Raw genomic sequence first — 20,798 nt, 5'->3', positions numbered from 1 at the left:
ATAAGGGGTTCTGTAATTAATAAGAAAGATAAAATAAATGTGCTACAGATGGAAGTTAACTAATTTTGGATTAATTAAGACGAATTCAAATTAATTAAAAGCAAAGTGTGAACATAATTTTCCTTGGAGGTGATGAAACTGAATTAATTTTATTTCTGGTTACTTTTTAAGAATTTCCTGTGACATTCAGACAAGGTCAAAAGAAAGTGGGGACTCATTTCTTTTTTCTTATTTTTTTTTCCTTCCTGCTTTAGATTGCCTACAAGGCTGATTATAAACACGATGTTGTGGACTACAACTACCCAGCCACTCTTACTCCCTCTTACCAGACAACAATGAAACTTGTCCCCTTGAAAGATGTAAGTCCTATTCCAATTGCACCTTCTGCTTTATTCCTTGTCACTTCTTCCTGTGGAATGATTCTTAAGTAGCAAGATGGAAAGAAACCAGAAACAACAGTTCCTAACACATGGAAGAGATTGAGAAGGGGAACTCTTCCACTAGGAAGTTCATTCATGCATGTTTGGAAACACTTAGATTTTCCATGTCAGGTGGGGACAACTCTGATTTTATCTTGAAAATAACCTACAGTTCAAGTTCTCCTTTTAGGAATTGGTGGAATATGTCTGCCATTTGGTACATATTTAAAGTTATTCTTCTATAGCAGTGATAAGCTTTTTTTTTATTTAAAGTTTTGGGGTGTAGTGTGTTGAGGGACCAGAGGAAATAAAATAAAATGGCTGTAAGTTGAGAGGAAGTGGTAATATTGACTTGATTTTTTTCTCAGGAGCACTTGGGAAAGTATATGTATTTCTTGATTATTATAGTGGTGATTTTATTTATAGTTTGGCTTATCCCAATGAAGTAATTATAATTAATTGAACTTACTATTTTCTAATTATAAGACTTTTACTATATATGTTTGTTACAGGAAATTTAGAAAATACAGAAAAGCATGAAGAAAAAGATTAAAGTCATCTGTGTTCTTAAAAAGTAGTTAAGGTGGTTTAGAACTGAGTTCATATCATAGTTATTTGTCAGTGATGGTTATCTCTAACCAATCAGTAATTTAACAAGTAATTCCACATGCATTTACTGAATGCAACTTTCCTTCACATTGTTTTGGGATCAGCATGACTCTGGTAGCACTGACTTGGGTTTTGCTCTCAGTAAATTCACCTTGCTCTCCCTTTTGCTCAGACTGAGAGTGGAATTGGGTTCAGCTGGGCACCTCAGTGTTTAACGTGGTTTACAGGACAACAAAGGACAATCTTTGGCAGATGATAGTTTAATGAATGAAATGAGCTTTTCAAATATGTAGTAAAGTGAAGGATGGGAAATCAAGGAATACGAAGAGCCTAAGCTTTGCTTCTTCTTTTCCCAAGAAGTTGGGCTGGGTTGACTTACTCATTTCACCTTCATGAAACCCAAGGTTACATTTGACTACTTAAGCTATTTCCTTTCTAAAACTCCATCAATCATGCCTGAGAGGGCAATCCAAACTAGAGAGATTCCTACAACTTTATACTCCCCGTGTAATATGAGTAGCTATTACATTTGTCTGTGTAAGGCTGTGGATCAAACTATGCACCTGAAATAGAGCCTACTCACTTGGGCAAATCTGATAGAAGAATTAAACCAGACTAGATTAGAAGGTATTAATTAGAAGCGGAGAGAAATTCTGAACTGGAAGACCAGGTTGCAGAGGTGTTTAGTTTGACCGCATAGTGTTTAAAACATAATTGGATCAACATATGGAGCTTTGGGGAGTTTATATAAAAATTCGTATTTTCACCTATTCTAGAAAAATCTTAAAACTCTGGGAACGGCAGCCCTAGTTCCTGTGTGGTAGCAACTGGCTGGGACTGAGTGGCAGCTGCTCTGTGTTATCTTCTTCTCCTTTACTTTCCCTTCCTGGCTCCTGTGTGAATTTGAGTTAACCAACCACCCCTGATGTAGGGACTTAAATATTCAGGAAGTTTGGGGGAATCCATTACATGAGTATTTCTGGTCTTTCTGTCTGGTAGCTCTAAAGGTGGTCAAATAGCTATGAAATTGAGTAAACAATCATGGTCTTTAATTAGAGAGCATTCTCTTCAGATGGATTTTCTCAACACTAATAACATTAAAATGAGACTCCATCCTCAGCAAAGAGTTCCTTCAGAAAGTAGATTGAAGCAATGGCCAAACATCTGTGATATTGCAAGGATGTGATTAATCATGGAAACTGTTAATTATGTCCTGCAGAGGAGAGTAATTATGCTCTGCAACATATTTAATGCAAACTTATTGGGAAAGAATATGCCTTTTAAAAAATACAGTTTTCATGACATTTTATCATGCTTAATTCTGAACTCTAATAGACTATTATGAGATGATAATTTCCCCTCTCAGTTGATGCATCAGGAAGCCAGTGTACTCTAATCTCATTAATGGTTGACATTGAAATGACTTTATCTTTACTACTTTTCCTATATACACCAACCATATCCACAACTCAGAATGTGCAAACACTTCTCTCATTGAACCATGAAAAAAAAGCACAAAGCGATGCTGTTCTTTATCTCTGAATCCAACAAAACACCCTGCGTCCGGTGTCAGGACCACTCTATTTTTCCTAGATCCTGTTCGAGGAATTAATTTATAAGTCATTTGTTTGTACCCAGAATATATTTCCCTGTCTAAACAGCGGTAGCTCTGGCTACGGGGGATCCCCTGGTTCATCTGTATAATGAAAGTAATAGTTCCAAGCACACTAGCTTTGGCAAACCAGGTTTATAGTGTATAGGTTGAGAGCCACTTGGGAGGTGGAGTGCTAGAATTTGAATCCTGACATTAGCTGGGTGACCTGGGGAAAATCACCTCAGTTCTCTGGGCCTCAGAGTGTCTACCCACAGGGTGGTTGGATTAAATGCATTAAGATGTGTGAAGCACTTGAAATAGTGCTAGACACAGAGTAAGTGCTGTATTTAAGCCATGATGATTATTATTAGGCCATGCTGGGATAGGCAAGAATGGAGTGAGTACAAGAAAAAGATGAAGGATACAATGGCCCTTAGGTCTATTTCACATGGGTCACTGGGTTTTAAAAATATTCAACTGTTTGTCAGCATTTAAAAATTGTAAGAGTTGGCATAATAATATGGATTTCTGTTTTCTTTGGAGTAAGTGGAAAATCAGATCACTCTGGACTTCACATTGTTTCACCAGAACGGTCTCCTAGAGTTGAGTAGCAGATGCTACCCTTGACCACAGTCCCTGAGACTCCTTACTATTTCCCCACCAATGAGGCCAAACGCTGAGCCCAGACTAGTGCTTCACTTGTACCTAGGGAGTGGTCTGTCTGGCTGTCACTGACTTTGTGACCTTTGGGCTACAAAGACTCCCTGAGCTGGGCTGTCACCCACGGAGGCAGCAATAAGATGTAGCAGCTGGCAGATAGAATTGGCAGATAGACTCTAGATAGATGGCAAATGGTAGGATAGTGTAGTGGTGGCCACAGGCGTGAGCCCCTATGGCAGGCAGAGTCAGTGGCCGGAGGGGTATGGCCAGAGGTGGTAGGTGGAGGTCTGGGCAGAGATGGCAGTAGATAGTGGAGATGTAGCAAAGGAGTGTGATGTTCTTACCCTAAAGAAGCTGCCACATTGTATGGGATACCATTGTATGGGTGGGGGGTCCTGGGCTTCAGGCAATAACACAGAAGCATGAAGACTGGAGGTGGACATTCAGTGATCTGATTGCTGTGAACAAAGCCAGAGAACAGCTGATGGAAGGGCCTAGCCTGGAACCTGTAGGCAGGGGGGCTCAGGTATCCCAAGTGCCTGGGTCACTTTGGGGTCCTGGGAGCAAGGACCCCGCTGAGATATCTGTGTGGACAGCCCTGTGTCTGAGTTTGCTCACTCTGCACAGAGTAGATGCTCTGCCTCTGCTTGTTGAAGGAATGAATGAATGAACAAATGAATGAATTGACAGGGGACCATGGAGGCAGAAGGAAAGGTCAGGATTAGGAGTGAGTTGTTTTTCCTCCTTTATCTGGATATAGGGCTAACTTTGGTTAAATTGTGGAAGAGGCTGTTTGTCATCCACCATTCACATTCTTTCTCTTCACTCGTCTGCAGTCCAGCTCCCCTCCTACTTGTATGGGTCTCTGGGGCTCTCCCTCAGCTCATATACACCCCTCTCCATCCCCCTTATTACCTGCCTCCACGCCTTCAGATATATCCCTTTACCTCTCTGCTCACGTTCCCATTCTCTCTACAGTGGATCCTAGGCCTGCTTGGAGGAAAATAAGATGATCTTCTCTTGGGCAAATGGCTAATAATCCTTGGGTCTCTGAGGGGCAAATTGTATTTTCAAAGGAGAAAATCCATGAGCCCCCAGTACCTTGAAATAGTGGAAAACTGGGGAGTCCATGCACTGGTGGGTGCTGGAGGCTTACCTCCTTGTCTTCAAACCCACCCACCCACCCTTCTTCTTCCAGGACAGTGCCAAGCTTCAAGCCCCTTTCTCAAGAACTCTGGAAATGTGGAAGTGAGGGCCAGGTGGGGGCTGGTGCACAGGGTGAAGACATGTTAAGACTGTCCTCAAACAGAGCCACTGATGTGCCCTTGCCTCCCATTCAGACATGCCTGTGGCATCAGTGGGACTTGCTGTCTCTCATTTTTCTTTCCCTTTTTAAAAAACTTCTTTTCTTTTGAGGTTTACAACATATATAGAAAAGTACATTAAGTATAGATAGGCAGCTTGAATTATTATAAAGTGACCTCGTGCATGAGTTTTCTTTGGGAACGCACCTAGGAATAGAACTGTGGAGACTTCGGGTATCCGTGTGTGCCAAAGCGCCATATTGGTCCCCAAAGTGGCTGTGCCAACCCGCACTTCCGCCAGCTGTGTTGTGAGAGTTTCCACAGCTCCACATCCTTGCCAGCCCTTGGTATAGTCAGCAGTTTAAATTTTCACTCTTCAGGCGAATGTGGAGGGGTGTCTCATTGCAGTTTTAGTATGCATTTCTCTGATTCATAATAATAATAATAATGTGGATGAGCACCTTTTCCTGTGCTCACTGGCAGTTTCGTTGACCTCCACTATGAGCTGCCTGTTCAAGTCACTCACTCTTTAACATACTGTTTTGTTTTGTTTTAAATCTATGGGCTTAAAGATTCCAACTGGAGTGTTTGATCCTTTTTGTAGTAGTTGGAGAATCATCACAGCTCTGCTGGGCTTAGGGTTAGGGAACTAAGCAAATCTTGGAGAAAAGTACAGGTGACATCTTCTTGCACTTTTTTTTTAACCAGGTCAACTACAGGCAAAGTATCGACAAGTTGAAGTACAGCTCTGTGACCAACACCCCTCAGATTATCCAAGCCAAAATCAATGCCCAACAACTGAGTCATGTAAGTGACCTGCCTTTGCCCAGCCAGGTGTGGGGGGTTCACAAGTGCTCTGTGGCCCCTGGATATCTGGCTCCCCAAGGATTTGGTGTTCATTAACGGTGACATATGCCTTATGACAACTATGAAATGACCCCCCTTCGATTTAAACTTTTTATTATGGTAAATTCTGAATACATTTAAGTGTAGAAAGGATGGTGTAATGAATTCCCTATGTATCCATCACTCAGCTTCAACCACTATGAACTCATGGCCAGTCTTGCTTCATCTGTATGCCCATCCACTTCCCTCTCCTATGTTATTTTGGAGAACATCCCAGAGATTATATAATTTAATCTACCAATACTTTAGGGTGAATCTCTAAAAGATACAAAAAAATTTAAACATATTTATACAATTTTAATATATCACACCAAAAAACTAATAATAATTCTTAATATCACTAGTGTCCTATTAGCATTTAACAGTATAGTGATCTCATAAAGTCATAATTTTATTTTACAGTTTGTTTGAATCAGGATCCAAATGAAGTCCACGCTTGTGACTGGTTGATAGGTCTTCAAGATTCTTTTCATCTTTAAGTTTTGCTGTTTATCTCTTTTCTTTTCTTGCAAGTTGTTTATTGAAGAAACTGGATTATTTATCTGGTTATGTTTTCCACAGTTTGAGCTTTGCACACTGCATATCAGTGTGGGCTTCATGTGTTCCACTTGCCTCCAAATGTCCTGTAAAATAGTAGTTGGATCTATAGGTTTGATCAGGTTTAGGTTCAATTTCAGGGTAAGGATGCTTTCTGGATGACACTGTATTTTTCCACTGGGAATCACATAATGTCTGGTTGACTCTTTTTCTGTGTGACTTAAGGTGGCTTTTTTCCAATGTGGGCAGCCATTTGATAATTGCTTTTTGAGTATCTATTCTGCATATAGCCAGTTGTTCAGCACTGCAGCATGTTAAAAAAACAAAAAACAAAAAAACAAAACTAAGTTCTCTACCTTCAAGTGCTTCAAGGAGAGTTGGTAAAGTAACCACAGGGAAATCTTTTATAAACTCACAACTCTGAGTGTGCCTTTGAGTTGTTTTTTCATTTGACCTCTTTAAACAGTTAATTTAAAACATTCATAAAATGGCAGGCTTCCTTGTCAAATGACTTTTCCAGAAATTCCTTCTCAGCTGTGAGCCCACAGGGAAAGTGAAAAAGAAAGTGTTGCCTTCAGAATTCATCTTCTGTCTATCTAAAAACCTTGCATTTACTCTGTGGGTTTATTTTAAATCCAACAGGTGAATTATCGTGCTGACTATGAGAAAAATAAGTTGAACTACACCTTGCCACAGGATGTACCTCAGCTGGTGAAGGCCAAAACCAATGCTGAACTATTTAGTGAGGTGAGCGAGCAATGGAGGTGAGAACATGGTGGAGCTAATATAACCAATGTGAGGATGAGGGCATCAGGTGCAACAAGCAGGAGCTATTTTGTTTGTGAGAGACGTTCATCAAAGGCACCTATTATGTTATAGTTTTGAATTTTGCTATTTTATGGCATGTGGTTGTTCACTGACGATAAATTGATTATGGGAATTTAATTCTTATTATATGAACATGTGGAGAGCATGCCCTTAAACACACACATATACCCCATCATCATCATCATCATCATCCTGATGGCTTCTCATGGCTACTTTGCTGTGCAGAGAAAATTTAAGTTTTTTTTTTTTTTTTAAGATTTTATGTATTTATTTGAGAGAGCGTGAGAGAGAGTGGGGGTCGGGGGAAGAGGGAGAAGCAGACTCCCCACCAAGCAGGAAGCATGACATGGGGCTTGATCCCAGGCCTCTGGGGTCATGACTTGAGCAGAAGGCAGATACTTAACCAACTGAGCCACCCAGGCCCCCTGAAAATTTAAGTTTTAAGATCAATTTTAATCACTAGGTTCTTCCTGGAGCCACAAGAGGGCTGTGGTTAGGCTTCTCCCTCTAGATGGGGGCAGGAGAAAAAAAAAGGAATCACCATCAGCCTGCTTTATGCTCCACACTGAGATAGGCACCTTACATATGGAATTATTCAGTTCTCATAACCCCGAGGACCTATTTATGGCAGGGACACAGTGGCATGGGCTTTGGTATCAGAATGCCCTGGGTCAGATGCTGGCACTGCCATTTTTAAACCGTGTGACCTACGTGAGGTCATTGACAACTCTGAGCTGCACAGGCCTAATGTGAATATTGACAGTTGATGAATAGAAGGCACTTAGGGAGGGTCAGTGACCGGTAGGTGTTGTTACCATGCCAACATCAATAGCTTAGGCCTCTACCAGCTTAGGATCTGTGCTCACTTTCTATATCCAATTTATCCCCACAGCAACCCTGAGACAGGTAATAGGAGGTTTTTTGTTGTTGTTTTTGTTTTTTGATTTTTTTTTTGCAAATGGCAAAGTAAGGCTGAAAGAGGTAATGTGCTTGGCCCAAGGTCTCATGATTAGGAAACAATAGTGAGGATGGATACATGGCTCTTCTTTTTGTCCTGTCCCATCACTTTGGCCCAGTATGGCCTTGTAGCTCAGGGATTAATGCACTGTGTTCATTATTGCTATTACCTTTTTGGCAATAATAGCCAAGATTCTGGTCTATAAACAGATGAAGAAACCAGCTTTGTTATTGTTGTTTCGAGGGGTGTGGAGGGGAGGGGGAGAGGGAGAGAGAATCCTAAGTAGGCTCTGTGGCCAGTGCAGAGCCCTATCTCACCAACCAGAGGTCATGACCTCCAAAGCCAAGAGTTGGATGCTTAACCGATTGGGCCACCGAGGCACCCCTGTTGTTCTTTTAAAATGCCTTTTTAACTTTGGTCAGGAATATGGATTGTGACTCCTGTTCACCTGTGTTTCTGTTTGTCAGGTTAAGTATAAAGAAGGCTGGGAGAAGGCCAAGGGGAAAGGATTTGAGATGAAGCTGGATGCTATGTCTTTGCTGGCCGCCAAAGCTTCTGGAGAGCTTGCTAGCAATGTAGGTTTTCTCTCATTAACTCAGAGGTGTATAAGAAATGATTCTCCTAAAATGTCAGTGGTCCTGCGGAAGAAATAATGACTGCTTACGTTGTAAACATCACATTACTTTCATCTTATTCTGGGTTCCTGAAAGACCGGGAGGTTGTTTTAAGAATCCTTTCCAAAAAAAAAAAAAAAAGAATTCTTTCCATTGCCTAGTAAATACCAGAGCCCCCAAGTTGGCAAAGTTTTTCTTCCCCTCACTGTAGACTTTCTTCTTTTTCCCAAGATTAAATATAAAGAAGAGTATGAAAAAACGAAAGGCAAAGTCATGGGCACTACAGACTCGAGGCTTCTGCACTCTCTGCAGGTGGCCAAGATGAGCAGTGAGGTAACGTCTTTCCTGTCTCTCAACCCTTTCCTCAGACTTGTGCTATGAGTCATTCTAGGGCCTACTTCACCCGGGACTTCTTTATCTTTTTACTGACTTCCACCTACAATGTCTTTCCAGTTTGCAGAAGTTTGTTCACTTTATTTAGCCAAAGTGTAATTTTCTTTTCTTTTCTTTAAAAAAAAAAAATTTTTATTTATTTATTTGAGAGAGAGAGAATGAGCGGGGGGGGGGGGGGGGTGGCGGGAAGGTAGAGGGAGAAGCAGGCTCGCTCCCTGCTCAGCGGAGCTCTATTCCAGAACCTGGAGATCATGACCTGCATTGAAGGCACACACTTAACCAACTGAGCCACCCAACAGCCCCTGTACTTTTTTTGGATTTTTGTTTTTTTAAAGTAGATGAGGAGCGTGGGCCTGAAAGGTGACTGGCATCTATGGCTCAAGATACAAAGTTGTCTGGCCACATGTATTTATTCCATAGATGTTTACCAAGTAACTACTCTGGGTGAGATCCTGTGTATGACACGGGGGCTGTAAAAATGAACAGCACATAACAAGTTCCTTCCCAGAGGAGCTTAATTATATGGGAAGAGTTAGACACTAAGCATCCTGTTTGTTGTGGAAGTGTCCTGGATGAGGCCTGTGGCCGGATACACTTGATATTCAAAATGGTTAGCAAACAACGGTTTGTTTGCATCTAAACTCCAACCAATCTCCAAAATCTTTTGGGAAGAAGGAGAGTTCTACAAGGGACAGACTTGGTTTCAGATCAGGTCTTCCCTGCCAAAGCTGAGCAGGCCAAAAGCACACATGAGCACGGAGTTTCAGCTTTACAATTACTGCTCCAAGGTAGGAGGCCAATGTATGCTGCTCCCATGGTGCAGCCAGACCCAATTACCTGATGAATCCTTTAGCAGCCATGGTTTGACTAGAATAAGAGTGTTGGCATCTGGGTTGCCATTTTGGAGGTGTCTACAGAACAAGTTCTAGGAAGTGCATAATCATGAAATATACAGAGACATTGAAAATTTGGCTTCAGTTGAGGCAGAGAACAAAATGATATTTCTTTTTTATTGTTGGAGCAATTGGGGCCAAAAAAGGTTGTGCCTTGCCCAAAGTCATATAGTAGTCAGTGGTAAAGATGGAAGGGTAGAGAGTTAGATCCTAGGACTCTTACTTACTGGCACCATACTGCTTCTACTATCCCATGCTACTTTTCCCCACCATCAAACCACCATCACCACCACCATCACCACATATTCACTATTATCACCACCACTATCACAATCATCACTGCCATCGCCATCATCACCACCACCATCACCACATATCCACTATCACCACCATCATAATTAATACCACTGTCACCACCACCATCACCATCACTACAACCATTAACAATATCTCCACCGTCACCATCATTACTGCCATCATCACGGTCACCACTATCACCATCACCACCATCATCATTGCCATCCTTATTGTGAACATTTATCAAGTGTTTGCTATATGCCAGTCCTCACAATAAGCAGGTTTCAGCTATTTTGCTTGCTTATCACAATAGTCTCCTAAGGAACATGAGCCCTTAGAGAGGTGATGTAACTTTCCAGAGATTGTCCAGGTGGCAAAGTATAGATCAAGTTTGAACTCAGGCTTATCTGACTCTGGAGACCAGGCTTTGTTATTCTGTCTACAGAAACCTTGGGTAGAGCATCTCCTCCTGAAGCAGCCATATAAAAAGACTTAATATTGGTGAGAGGCATTTCTCCTAGAGACAAAGTAGTGTGAAACTGGAGCTCCCTAGCACTGCTACCTTACAGAGCCGGAAATTGGGTCATACCTGACAGATGAATGGCATTGCCAATTCCTCATGAAATCCTGGGCTTCTTTCCTGTGCTTTAAATCACTTCTAAAGTGATTAAAGTAAAGTCAGACTTCAAGTAATGGGCCTTGTTGATACATTCAAGGTTGAATACAAGAAAGGCTTTGAAGAGAGTAAGACCCACTTTCACCTACCCATGGATATGGTGCACATCAAGCATGCTAAGAAGGCCCAAGCTCTGGCCAGTGACCTGGACTACAGGAAAAAGCTGCATGAATACACTGTACTGCCTGAAGATATGAAGACTCAGTGGGCCAAGAAAGCCTATGGGCTCCAGAGTGAGGTGAGCCCCCACCCATTGCTGGTTCTCCCCATGCACCTCTTGCAGTTGGGTACGGTGACATTTTGAGGGTGATTTGGAACCTGTGCATAAGTCTATTACATAACTTGGAGGGCTAGGAAGAATTGCTGAGAGGTGCCAGGCCCAGGGAGGATGGAAGACAGGTAGGGAGGTAGAGCTACAGATACAGTCAAAACAATGAAGGCTAGACGTTGGAGGACTGGGACTCCGAGCTATTGCAGGAGTCAAGATGTGCTGGTAATGGCGATCAGCAAAAGGGAAGCAAGTTTTGAAGATGGTGAGTGAATCTTGGAAATTTAGCAGGTTGGTAGATAAGATTTTTGGTCAAAAAGTCTGAAAAACCCTCTTTGTGGTAAGGTGGTGGTGTTTTAGCACTAAGCCAGAACATGCTCTGCTGGTTACCAGCTGGGCCCAGTGTCTTCACCCCCAAGTAGAGTCCCCCCTGATTTTAACGGGGCAGGTGGGCAGTTCTTTCAGAAAAACAAATGCAAGAGCAAGGGTGACCCATGACCTTTGCCCCGTCTGCATCCCTGGGTCCGATTACAGCTTGGGTTTTCCCTTGCAGCTGCAGTACAAGGCCGACCTAGCATGGATGAAAGGAGTCGGGTGGCTGACGGAGGGGAGTCTCAATTTGGAACAGGCCAAGAAGGCTGGCCAGCTGGCCAGCGAGGTAAGCTGAGCTTGGGCCCAGGCTTCTAGTGGTTCTCAGCCCATGAGCCCCCGAGAGACATCTTTTCCTCGGATAACGCCTCCCCAAGCCCCACACTTGTTTTGAGCCTGACTTCAAGGAGTACTTCATCTTGCACCTGTTGTGCATACTGATTAGTCTTTCACACCCTTACACATCCCAGGCAGGTTGTCTGTGAGAGCCTACCGGTTTACGCAGAGTAGCAGTGGCATCCAAAGAATAATTTAGACGGGTGGTCAGACACAGTCCCTGAGCCTGTGGGAAAATGTGTTTGCCACGCTCCCGAATCCGAGAGCCTGATGCTCAGAGGTCAGCAGTCTCACAACACCTACACCTTAAATTCGCAGTAGACTTCGGACGAGACACTTGAGCTTTCTGATCCTCTTTCCTCTCGGGTAAAACAGAGAATGTGAGAGAGTCCCTGTGGCTCTAAGCCTGTGCTTCTCCTTACGCCATGCGAAGCTGGCTTTGGCAGCAGGCAGACGAGGACTTTTGAAGGGCATTTCATTTGGAAGTGTGACTATTTCAGGAACTCTGTTTGGGATCTTCAAGGGGAATTCTTGTTTCAGGACCAGGAGGGCTGAGTCGGCATATCTCTTGCAAATGGTACTAATAGTGATAATCTAGCTGACATTTATAGGCTGACAATAATTGCACAATTGTTGCTGTCCTTGATTGACTGTACTAAGTACATTTACGTATGTAGGGCTCACATACATGTCGGGCTTACAATGCCCTATATGAGTAGACACTATTACTACCCTATTCATATCCTCATTTCAATGAGGAAAGAGAGACCAAGAGTCCCATTTTGAGTGGGTAGCAGAGCTGGGATCTGTCCCCATTGTGTGCAGGCCAATGCCCTTGCTCCTGACCGTGACGTGGTATTGCATCTCCAAAGCACATTTTGTAAATTATTCTTATTTTTCCATTGTCCATCCTTTTCTCCACACTGAAGGTTAGAATATAGACACAAAGAAGGTAGAGAAAAGCAAATAATGTTTTAGGGTTCCTATGACAGAGCTTCTTTTCAGGCCTGCTAAACTCCAGGTGGAGCAACCAAGCCCCACTTGTCTTGGATAAAGGTTTGGAGAGGAGATGCAATCAGCTGACCCTCATCCTTAGCAATTCCCATCCCCATCTGACATCTTGTGCCCACGAATCTTTAAGCTCCTCAGGGGCCAGGAAGATAGCATCCTGTTTTATATTTCTATGGTGTCTGTACACGCTGGATTCTTGGCTCCTCACTGAGTTCTTATGGCTTGACCAATGCAGGGTCTGGAATGATTGGGAATTTCCAACCATGGGAGGGTAATGTGACTTCCTTCAATTATGTGGCAAAGGAGTTTTCCCATCCCACCTACTGGATCTAGAGAGGAAGATTACAAATCTCCTTGGAATATTTTCCCTAGGATTTTTTTTTTTTTCCTGAAGGAGGAAATTTGGATGCTTCAATATTCCAAACTCTATTTTGGGTTCACTTGGTATCCGTGACCCTCTTGCTGACGGCCCTGGGGTTTTGGTCCTCTCTGCTCTCCCCACCACAGGAAGCTTTCGCTTCAGTCAGCCATCCTCAGCTGGCGCCTTTCCCATCAGCTTTGGCACCTCCAATGGAAAAGCCAGAGGAGCTAGCCTCCGGGAAGGACGAGAAGTCCCTGTGGGGAGACAGAATTAGCACATTTGAAATTTGGCCAGTTCCTTGGTGGCTGTGAGATGGGGACACCAGGAGGGCAAGACCTCAGTGATCTGGAACATTAAGAAACTGTGAAGGTGAATCCCACCTGACGGCCAGCCTCCTCCTGTCCCTGACTCCTGGCATCTCCTCTCCTTAGAGCATTGAGGCTCCTTGGATGATCATGACAGCACCATGCACGATGGTGATGGCTAATGGGAACACTCACTGTGTCCAAGGATGCTGCTCATGTGAAGCAGAGCACGAGAGGCTCTGCTCTACCCCACAGTGGGACAGCTGCTATTTTTTTGCCACCATTGTGGCCAGAGTGGCTCAGATGATTAAGTGATGCACCCAGGGTCATGAAACTGGAAAGAAGCAGAAGCGAGATTTGGCCTCAGTCTTCCTGGTTGTAAAGCCCAAGTCCCCTCCACCTCTCTTCCCTGTGCCAGATATCGATTTGTAAAATGGTTACATCCCAGGGCACAAGGCGACATATAGGATTTGGGGAGGGGAGAGATTCAGATCCTCATTCAGGGGCAGCAGCTAAGAGAAGCTCACCAGAGCAGGTGGTCTCAGGTCTGTGTGGGCCCTACTACGCTGTAGACCCCACTGGAGCACTCCCCCCCAGAGGATGGTTGAGTGGCTAAAGCGTGCGTGTGGATATAAGCACCAGTGTGGCAGTGGGGACAGCCAAATCCTAATGCCACAGTGTTCCTTTTCTTTGGAAACAGAAAAACTACAGGCAGAGGGTGGATGAGCTGAAGTTCACCAGTGTGACCGACAGCTCCCAGATGGAGCACGCCAAGAAGAGCCAGGAGCTGCAGAGCGGGGTGAGTCCTGAATGGCCCTTTCCCCATCATGCTGCTGTGTCATGGGCTGGGCATCCCGGGACAACAGCAGGTGCTGCCCAGGCACGATCCAGGAACCAGGGAGCTTTCCAGCCCGCTGGCTTTCCCCAGGGCCTCCAGGCTGTCTGTGGGAACTGGACCCCCTCTTTCGCTGCCTCCTTCACATCCCTTCTCTACTGGTTGTGATGGACAGATACATTCTCTTTGGCTTTCTGGATTGCCCACTCCCTTCTTTTTTTCCCCCTCTCCTATCTCTTCATCAAAGACTCCATAATTATGCAGCCAGTAGAGAATTATTTTTGAGAAGGGTGACTTAGGCGCAAATCTGAGTGGCACGACAATGAAACAGCACGTACTTTATTTACACATCAGCGTTCAGCACTCTTGACACATCTATACCGAGCAGGTGCTAGAGTTGGATCTTCCTGGCCTTCTTTCCTAAAGGTCTGGGTACCTTGCCAGAAACGGTGCCATCAACAGAGCTCAGAGTCAGCAGATAGCCACTGTTTGGGGGGTGAGAGGGAAGGGGAGAGAGAGCAGAGTGGTAAGATTTCCGCAAAGCAGATGTTCACTGATGCTGTCTTTTGGGTCATGGCTCACTTTCCAGGTTGTCAGTACCTGTGAATACATTGGGATTGATGATGGGGGTGCGGAGGTGGAGCTGCTTCTTATTTTTCTCATTTGGGGAGTCTGTGCTCATCTGAGCCTGCTCAGGGTTATTTCCTGGGGCCGAGGATAGCGTAGATGGAGCAGCTTGGGAAGGTTGATGCCTTCTTGAGGGAGAATTGTGAAGACAGAGACCTGGGAGGTGTTCTCAGGTCAGTCCCCTGGCCACATTCTTCTCTCAGCTCCTCACTGCCTCTCCTTCTGCCTTCAACCCTCCCGCTGTAAGCCTCCTTTACCGTGTTCTGCTGGCCAATGTCTGGTCTGGGTAGTTTTGTAATGGACTTCCTGTGCAAGCCACAGAAATGCCAAGCAGATCTGAAGACACATCAGTGATGCCACCCACCCCATCCTGCCACCTGCTCCTGACCCAGTGCTCTTTCCCAACAGGTGGCCTACAAGGCAGGAAATGAGCAGTCTGTCCATCAGTACAGCATCAGCAAAGATGAACCTCTCTTCTTACAGGCCCGAGTCAATGCCGCCAATCTCAGTGAGGTACGGCAAGAGGGAGTGGGAAGCTGTAGGCTCTGCTTCCTCATGTAGGCGCCTGGGCAACAAAACCCACCCACCATATTGGTGTGTCAACTGAGGGTCCATGCATCTGGTCATTGTAAATAGCTCATCCAGCAGAACTTGTTCCTGGCTAGTGTTTTAGGGGGAGGGAAGGATCACCTTTCATAGTAACAAGCTGGTGAGACACTTGAACCACTGACTATATAACAGGGTAGAAGGCATTGGTTATTCTAGGGAGGCAGTTAGAACAGCATTAGAGTATTGATAGGAGGAAGTGAGACATCAATGTATTCATTCCAAACTGCTTGGATTTGATTCTTGGGTCTACCACTTACTAGATGTATGACCTTGGACAGATTCTTTGCTCAGTTGCCCCATTGGTAAAATCAGGGGAACACTACTAGTCCCTGTCTCACTGGGTTGTCACCAGGCTTCAATGAGCTCATCTACAGAAAGCACTGGAAGGAGTGTGTGCAATGTAGCTGTTACTCTCTTAGGCACAAAAACATGCAGGGTCTCAACTTCCTCTTCCCTCTTTTCCAGGGGGGGACCTTCCTTAGCTCTCCCACTCAGCTCCCAGGTCTTTGGAGTCCTGGTCTGAGTAATAGGTAGAGGGAAGAACTGTAAGGAGCAACAGAGGCTAAATTGATTCACATACAGAGAAAGAAAGGGAGACTCGCAGAAGGAACTTGAAATCTGCAGGTGGGGGCAGGACAGGAACAGACAGACCCAGGTGGTCTCGAGGCTGAGGGTGGAGGACCAAGGAATGTAGTAGCTTTAAATGCAGTAGCAGCTGGGCTAGGCTGGGTGTGTGGGCAGACGTGGGGAACAGACCTTTCAGACATCTGCTGTGCGTTTTGCGCTGTTATTCAACCACTGGCATGTTTGAGACCTCCATGAAGACTCCTAGTATTTTTCACGGTCTCTGGAGTTCGAATTCTGCTTCTTTTGGCTGAAGCCCTGTGTTTCCTGAGGCCCCGAGGCAGGAAAAGTGAGGTCTGGTGGTATTCAGGTTACCAGGTTGCTGTGGAGGGACACAATGAGTGTTTGCCTCCACGAGAGAGCATCACAGAAGCTAGGGAAGCTCTCCCACAGGAGGGTGATCTCTTCTCTCCTACATCTCCTCAGAAACTGTATAAGAGCAGCTGGGAAAACCAGAAGGCAAAAGGTTTTGAGCTGCGTCTGGACTCCTTGGGCTTCCTGGCAGCCAAAGCCAACAGGGACCTGGCGAGCGAGGTGAGTCAGTGTTCAACTTGTACAGCATGGCCACGAATCCTGCCCTTATCCATCTGGGAGAGTCAGAAAGGATCTGTGCAGTTCCTTGGTCTCTCTGAGCCTCAGCGTCCAATCTGTGAAGTGGGGAGACAGATGGCCACTTTGCAATGAGATAGCCACGTGAGTGCCGAGCACACTGCTTGCCACACGTTGGCTTTCGGTAGGTGAGGAAGCTTTACTACTAGTAGTAGCATGACTAGTAATCTAAATGGCTGATTTGACAGACAAACTGATGCCCAGAGACATTCCAGGACTAAAGATGCTGTGACCTGTCCGTGACTAAGAGTACAAGGCTCTGGTATCAGATGGGCCTTGGATAAAATCCTCACTCCGTCCCCTATTAGCATGGTGGCTCTGGGAAGCTTGTGTAACCTTTCACAATCTCTATTAAGTCATTGGTAATTTGGCGGTTGCAAAGCGATTAGGAGGAAATGAAACGAATTGACGAGTAGCAAGCTTCTGCAGTCCAGTGCCAGCTGTTGGGAGTGTGATGTGAGATAGAAAGCGTAGGCCGGAACGTTGGGCCAAGTCCACTCACTCCACCAAGACAGTCTGGCTTCCACAATATATGCACACACACAAATATATTTCTTTCTATAAATATATGGAGATGTCAGCTGAACTAAACAGTGGCTTGGTGATGCACTTGATGTACCTTCTGACATAAGCTCCTTATCTCCTCATCTGGTAAGAGCTCACAAACCAGCACTGGTCAGCACTGGTCAGCAGACACACTTTGAGGGGCCTGGTTTGTGTCATGTCTGCCTCATAGTAAGTGTTCCATACCTGGTGCCAGGTGTTGTCAGTTGGCACAGCGGAGAGGAGAGCCCGGGTCTCCTGATGATGTTGAAAAAGATGCCACATGCTGGTGTCCTGTTACAGTTTTTAAAGCATTTCCGTATTTATTTTTTTCTTCTGATCCCCATTCCTCTTGGCCTCACGTCTTTTTCCAAGCCAGTACGCTCCCTTGTGCTTTCCATACTCCTACATACTGATGGTTTGAGCCCCTTTCTCAAACAGCAATTGTATTTTGGCCATCCTGCGTCTCTTTTGTTTCGTGACTACTTTTTGCTTATGAGGTCTTCACTGTTCCCAGGAAGGCATTTATATGGCTTTCATGAAAGCAATGGGCCACTTAAAAATAAATCCAGAAAAAAAATGAGGTTGAGTGATACAGACAAGAGACGGAATGTCACCAAGAACTTGGGAAAATGGGATCCCTGGGTGGCGCAGCGGTTTAGCGCCTGCCTTTGGCCCAGGGCGCGATCCTGGAGACACGGGATTGAATCCCACGTCGGGCTCCCGTTGCATGGAGCCTGCTTCTCCCTCTGCCTGTGTCTCTGCCTCTCTCTGTGTGACTATCATAAATAAATAAAAATAAAAAAAATAAAAAAAAAGATAGTTGCATAGCTGAGCATTCAGTTTAGCTCTAAGCTGACTGGCAGCTGAGGTGAAAAGGGAAATAAGGAGTAAGGTTTTATTTCACTGTTTGATGATAGGAGGTAAACTCTTGATGACAGTCATTCTAGTAACATTCTGTCCTATGGCTTTGTTTGAACTTTCCTGCCTTTGGTTGGAAAGTGAACGATGCCTTTAGGAGATGCGAATGTACCCTGCCCTCTTCCCCTGGTTTAGGTGAAGTACAAGGAAGATTACGAGAGGTCCCGAGGTAAGCTCATTGGAGCGAAGGATGCCCAGGGGGATTCACAAATGAGCCACTCGCTGCAAATGTCCAAGCTGCAGAGTGAACTCGAGTACAAGAAGGGGTTCGAGGACACCAGATCCCAGTGCCACGTCTCCCTGGACATGATCCACCTTGTGCATGCCCGCAAGGCTCAGCATTTAGCCACAGACATAGGCTACAAGACGGCATCTCATCAGTTCACCGCTTTGCCCACCGACATGAAGGTGGAATGGGCCAAGAAGGCATACGGTTTACAGAGTGATGTAAGCTCCGTGTGTGCACGTGTGCATGTGTGCTAGCATCCCCGCGACGGTTTGCCCGAGCCCCCACCGCCCCCACACAATATTTTACACATCGAGATACCTGTTTCTGGATCCCAGGGTGGATGCATCTTAGTGTTCCGGGCAGTTCAAATTTTATTCAAACTCTGCCCACTTCAGACTCTCTACCACCACCCAGAAAATCACAAACTGACTTTCTTCTCCTTGGAATTTGTTCCATCTACGTTTTCCCCGTTTCCTTTTACTGCAGGGGTGGCGGGTGTGTGTGTGTGTGTGTGTGTGTGTGTGTGTGTGTGTGTGTATTTGTGACATTCTGAACTGTGGCCTGTTCTGGGAGAGCATCTCCCATCCTCCTTCCAACCTTGGCAATCCCCTTTCAGAAGGAGCAGCACGCTCACCTGAGCGCCCTCTCCCCTTTCTCCCTGTATGCCCCACCTGGCTCAGTTTCCCCCTCTGCCTTCAGTTGACGCTTGTACAAGAAAGTGGGTGAGCTGCAAAGGCAAAGGCGGGTCAGCTGCGGCCAGGCTGTTCCACACGGTGGGTGGGGTCGGGAGGGCAGTGTAGACCCATCCTTCCTGATCGAGCTGTTTGCCGATAGATGGGTGATACGTTAGTTTCCGAGAAGCGTCCATTTAAATGGCTTTCCATGAAAACGACTCCTTCAAGGGCAAGTAAAGAAAGGAGACATCCCCCACCCCCTCCCTGCCCAGCACCTAGGAGGTGCATGGGGAGGAATCGGGCTCTCGGTGGGAAGCCTCGGCTGTCTTGTGAAATTCCCTCAAATAGCTCCCCACCTGGGTTCTGTTGTGAATTCTCATTTTCTTCTCCCCTGCTTGTCATTTTAAACAAGAAAACGGGGGAAGCAGACAATGAGGACGCTCCTCTTGCCGAGGTAGACGCGCGTCCCTAATGAGGGACCAGGTGGATGGGCCCAGCCCGCTCCAGCCCGGGTGCTGCTGGGCGGGGCCTCACGCCGCCGGCAGCGGGACGCTCCAATTACAGGGGAAATTAATTGACATTTTGGAGCTCTACCTGTGACTGTACAGGAACGGATAAGACAAAAGTGGCATCTAATTTGACTCAGCTGGCACCAAGGCGACATCTGGGCGCCGTTAATAGCGCTTTAAATGTCTGCGCACCAACAATGGCCTGCCTTTTTTTTTCTCTCTCTCTCCTTTGTCAGAACCAATACAGGGCAGATGTGAAGTGGATGAAAGGCACGGGCTGGGTCGCCACCGGGTCATTAAATGTGGAGCAGGCGAAGAAGGCAGGAGAACTCATTAGCGAGGTGAGATTTCCTGACAGCGTGCAACAGGCCTGGCTGCACTAGGCGTGTGGCATTTCTGTATAAAATTAAAATAATTTCCACTCAAAAGGCAAAGGAAAAAGGCAAAGCTACATGAAAGGCCTGGAAACCCAGACTAGGGTTGGTAATTAGAGGGAGACTGCATACCAAACACACACCAGTAGGGGCCCATAGAGCCCTGGCAAAAACAAAGTGGGTGACAAATGATATTATGAATAGTAATGACAATCCAAAAGAGCTCAATTGCTACCCACCAACTTACCTTTTTAATGAAGCAACAAGGGAGAGATGATGAAAAGATACATTTATTGCACCCAGAAAGCTCTTTTGTGACTTTATGCACATTTTCTCCCTCTCTCTTTCTGCCACAGTGTAAACAGTTTTTGAATATTCACGTGGTGCGGGACACGTGGCTCGGGCCTCTCCTGTTGAGGGTGTCTCACTTGCTCGGGCCTCTCCTGTTGAGGGTGTCTCACTTCTATTTAAATCTCACTCCTGTCTGCTTGCAGCCACCCTAGCTGGACCCTAAGGCATCACGGTGTGTTAAAAAGAGCATTCTGCTCACATTTTAGGAGAGTTTCATTAAACGGGTCATTGAAAGACTAGATCAGAGTTCCTCAATCTCAGAACTATTGACATTTTGAAAACTCTTGGATGGAGGGGCTGCTGTCTTGAGTCTTGAGGGATGTTTGACAGCACCCCTGACCTCTACCTTCTAGATGCCAGTAGCACCCTCCTCCAGTTGTGACAACTAAAAATGTCTCCAGATCCTGCCAAAAGGTGGAGAGCCACTGGTCTAGATAACCAGGGAGCTGTCCTTGCCTCATGCTCACACAGAGGCTGCGCATCCTCCAACAACTCACATCCCCCTCTGTTCATACATATCTGCTCAGAAGGCAAGTGAGAATTTTTTTAGTTGCC

At 45.5% G+C, this 20,798-nt stretch overlaps 1 protein-coding gene and 1 long non-coding RNA gene across 10 annotated transcripts in view; one reads left to right on the top strand and one right to left on the bottom strand.

Annotated features, from left to right (window-relative positions):
* Nucleotides 1–20,798, top strand: part of LOC112672355 (nebulin related anchoring protein) — a 70,005-nt gene that overhangs the window by 20,244 nt on the left and 28,963 nt on the right. For all 9 annotated transcript variants that reach the window (XM_049103418.1, XM_049103425.1, XM_049103422.1 and 6 more), the window contains 12 exons: nucleotides 255–359; nucleotides 5,295–5,393; nucleotides 6,672–6,776; nucleotides 8,283–8,390; nucleotides 8,661–8,762; nucleotides 10,729–10,926; nucleotides 11,510–11,614; nucleotides 14,039–14,137; nucleotides 15,209–15,313; nucleotides 16,460–16,567; nucleotides 18,242–18,553; nucleotides 19,755–19,859. In XM_049103418.1, coding sequence (XP_048959375.1) covers nucleotides 255–359; nucleotides 5,295–5,393; nucleotides 6,672–6,776; nucleotides 8,283–8,390; nucleotides 8,661–8,762; nucleotides 10,729–10,926; nucleotides 11,510–11,614; nucleotides 14,039–14,137; nucleotides 15,209–15,313; nucleotides 16,460–16,567; nucleotides 18,242–18,553; nucleotides 19,755–19,859 — 1,551 coding nt within the window. The remainder of the gene's footprint in view (nucleotides 1–254; nucleotides 360–5,294; nucleotides 5,394–6,671; nucleotides 6,777–8,282; nucleotides 8,391–8,660; nucleotides 8,763–10,728; nucleotides 10,927–11,509; nucleotides 11,615–14,038; nucleotides 14,138–15,208; nucleotides 15,314–16,459; nucleotides 16,568–18,241; nucleotides 18,554–19,754; nucleotides 19,860–20,798) is intronic.
* Nucleotides 14,497–15,074, bottom strand: LOC118352726 (uncharacterized). Its single transcript, XR_004810343.2, has 2 exons — nucleotides 14,774–15,074; nucleotides 14,497–14,658 (listed from the first exon to the last, which is right to left on the bottom strand). It is a non-coding gene; the product is annotated as an uncharacterized LOC118352726 (long non-coding RNA).

Source organism: Canis lupus, chromosome 28 (assembly GCF_003254725.2).
Source record: "Canis lupus dingo isolate Sandy chromosome 28, ASM325472v2, whole genome shotgun sequence".
Classification (NCBI taxonomy): domain Eukaryota; kingdom Metazoa; phylum Chordata; class Mammalia; order Carnivora; family Canidae; genus Canis; species Canis lupus.
This window is presented reverse-complemented; position numbering and strand designations above follow the sequence as displayed.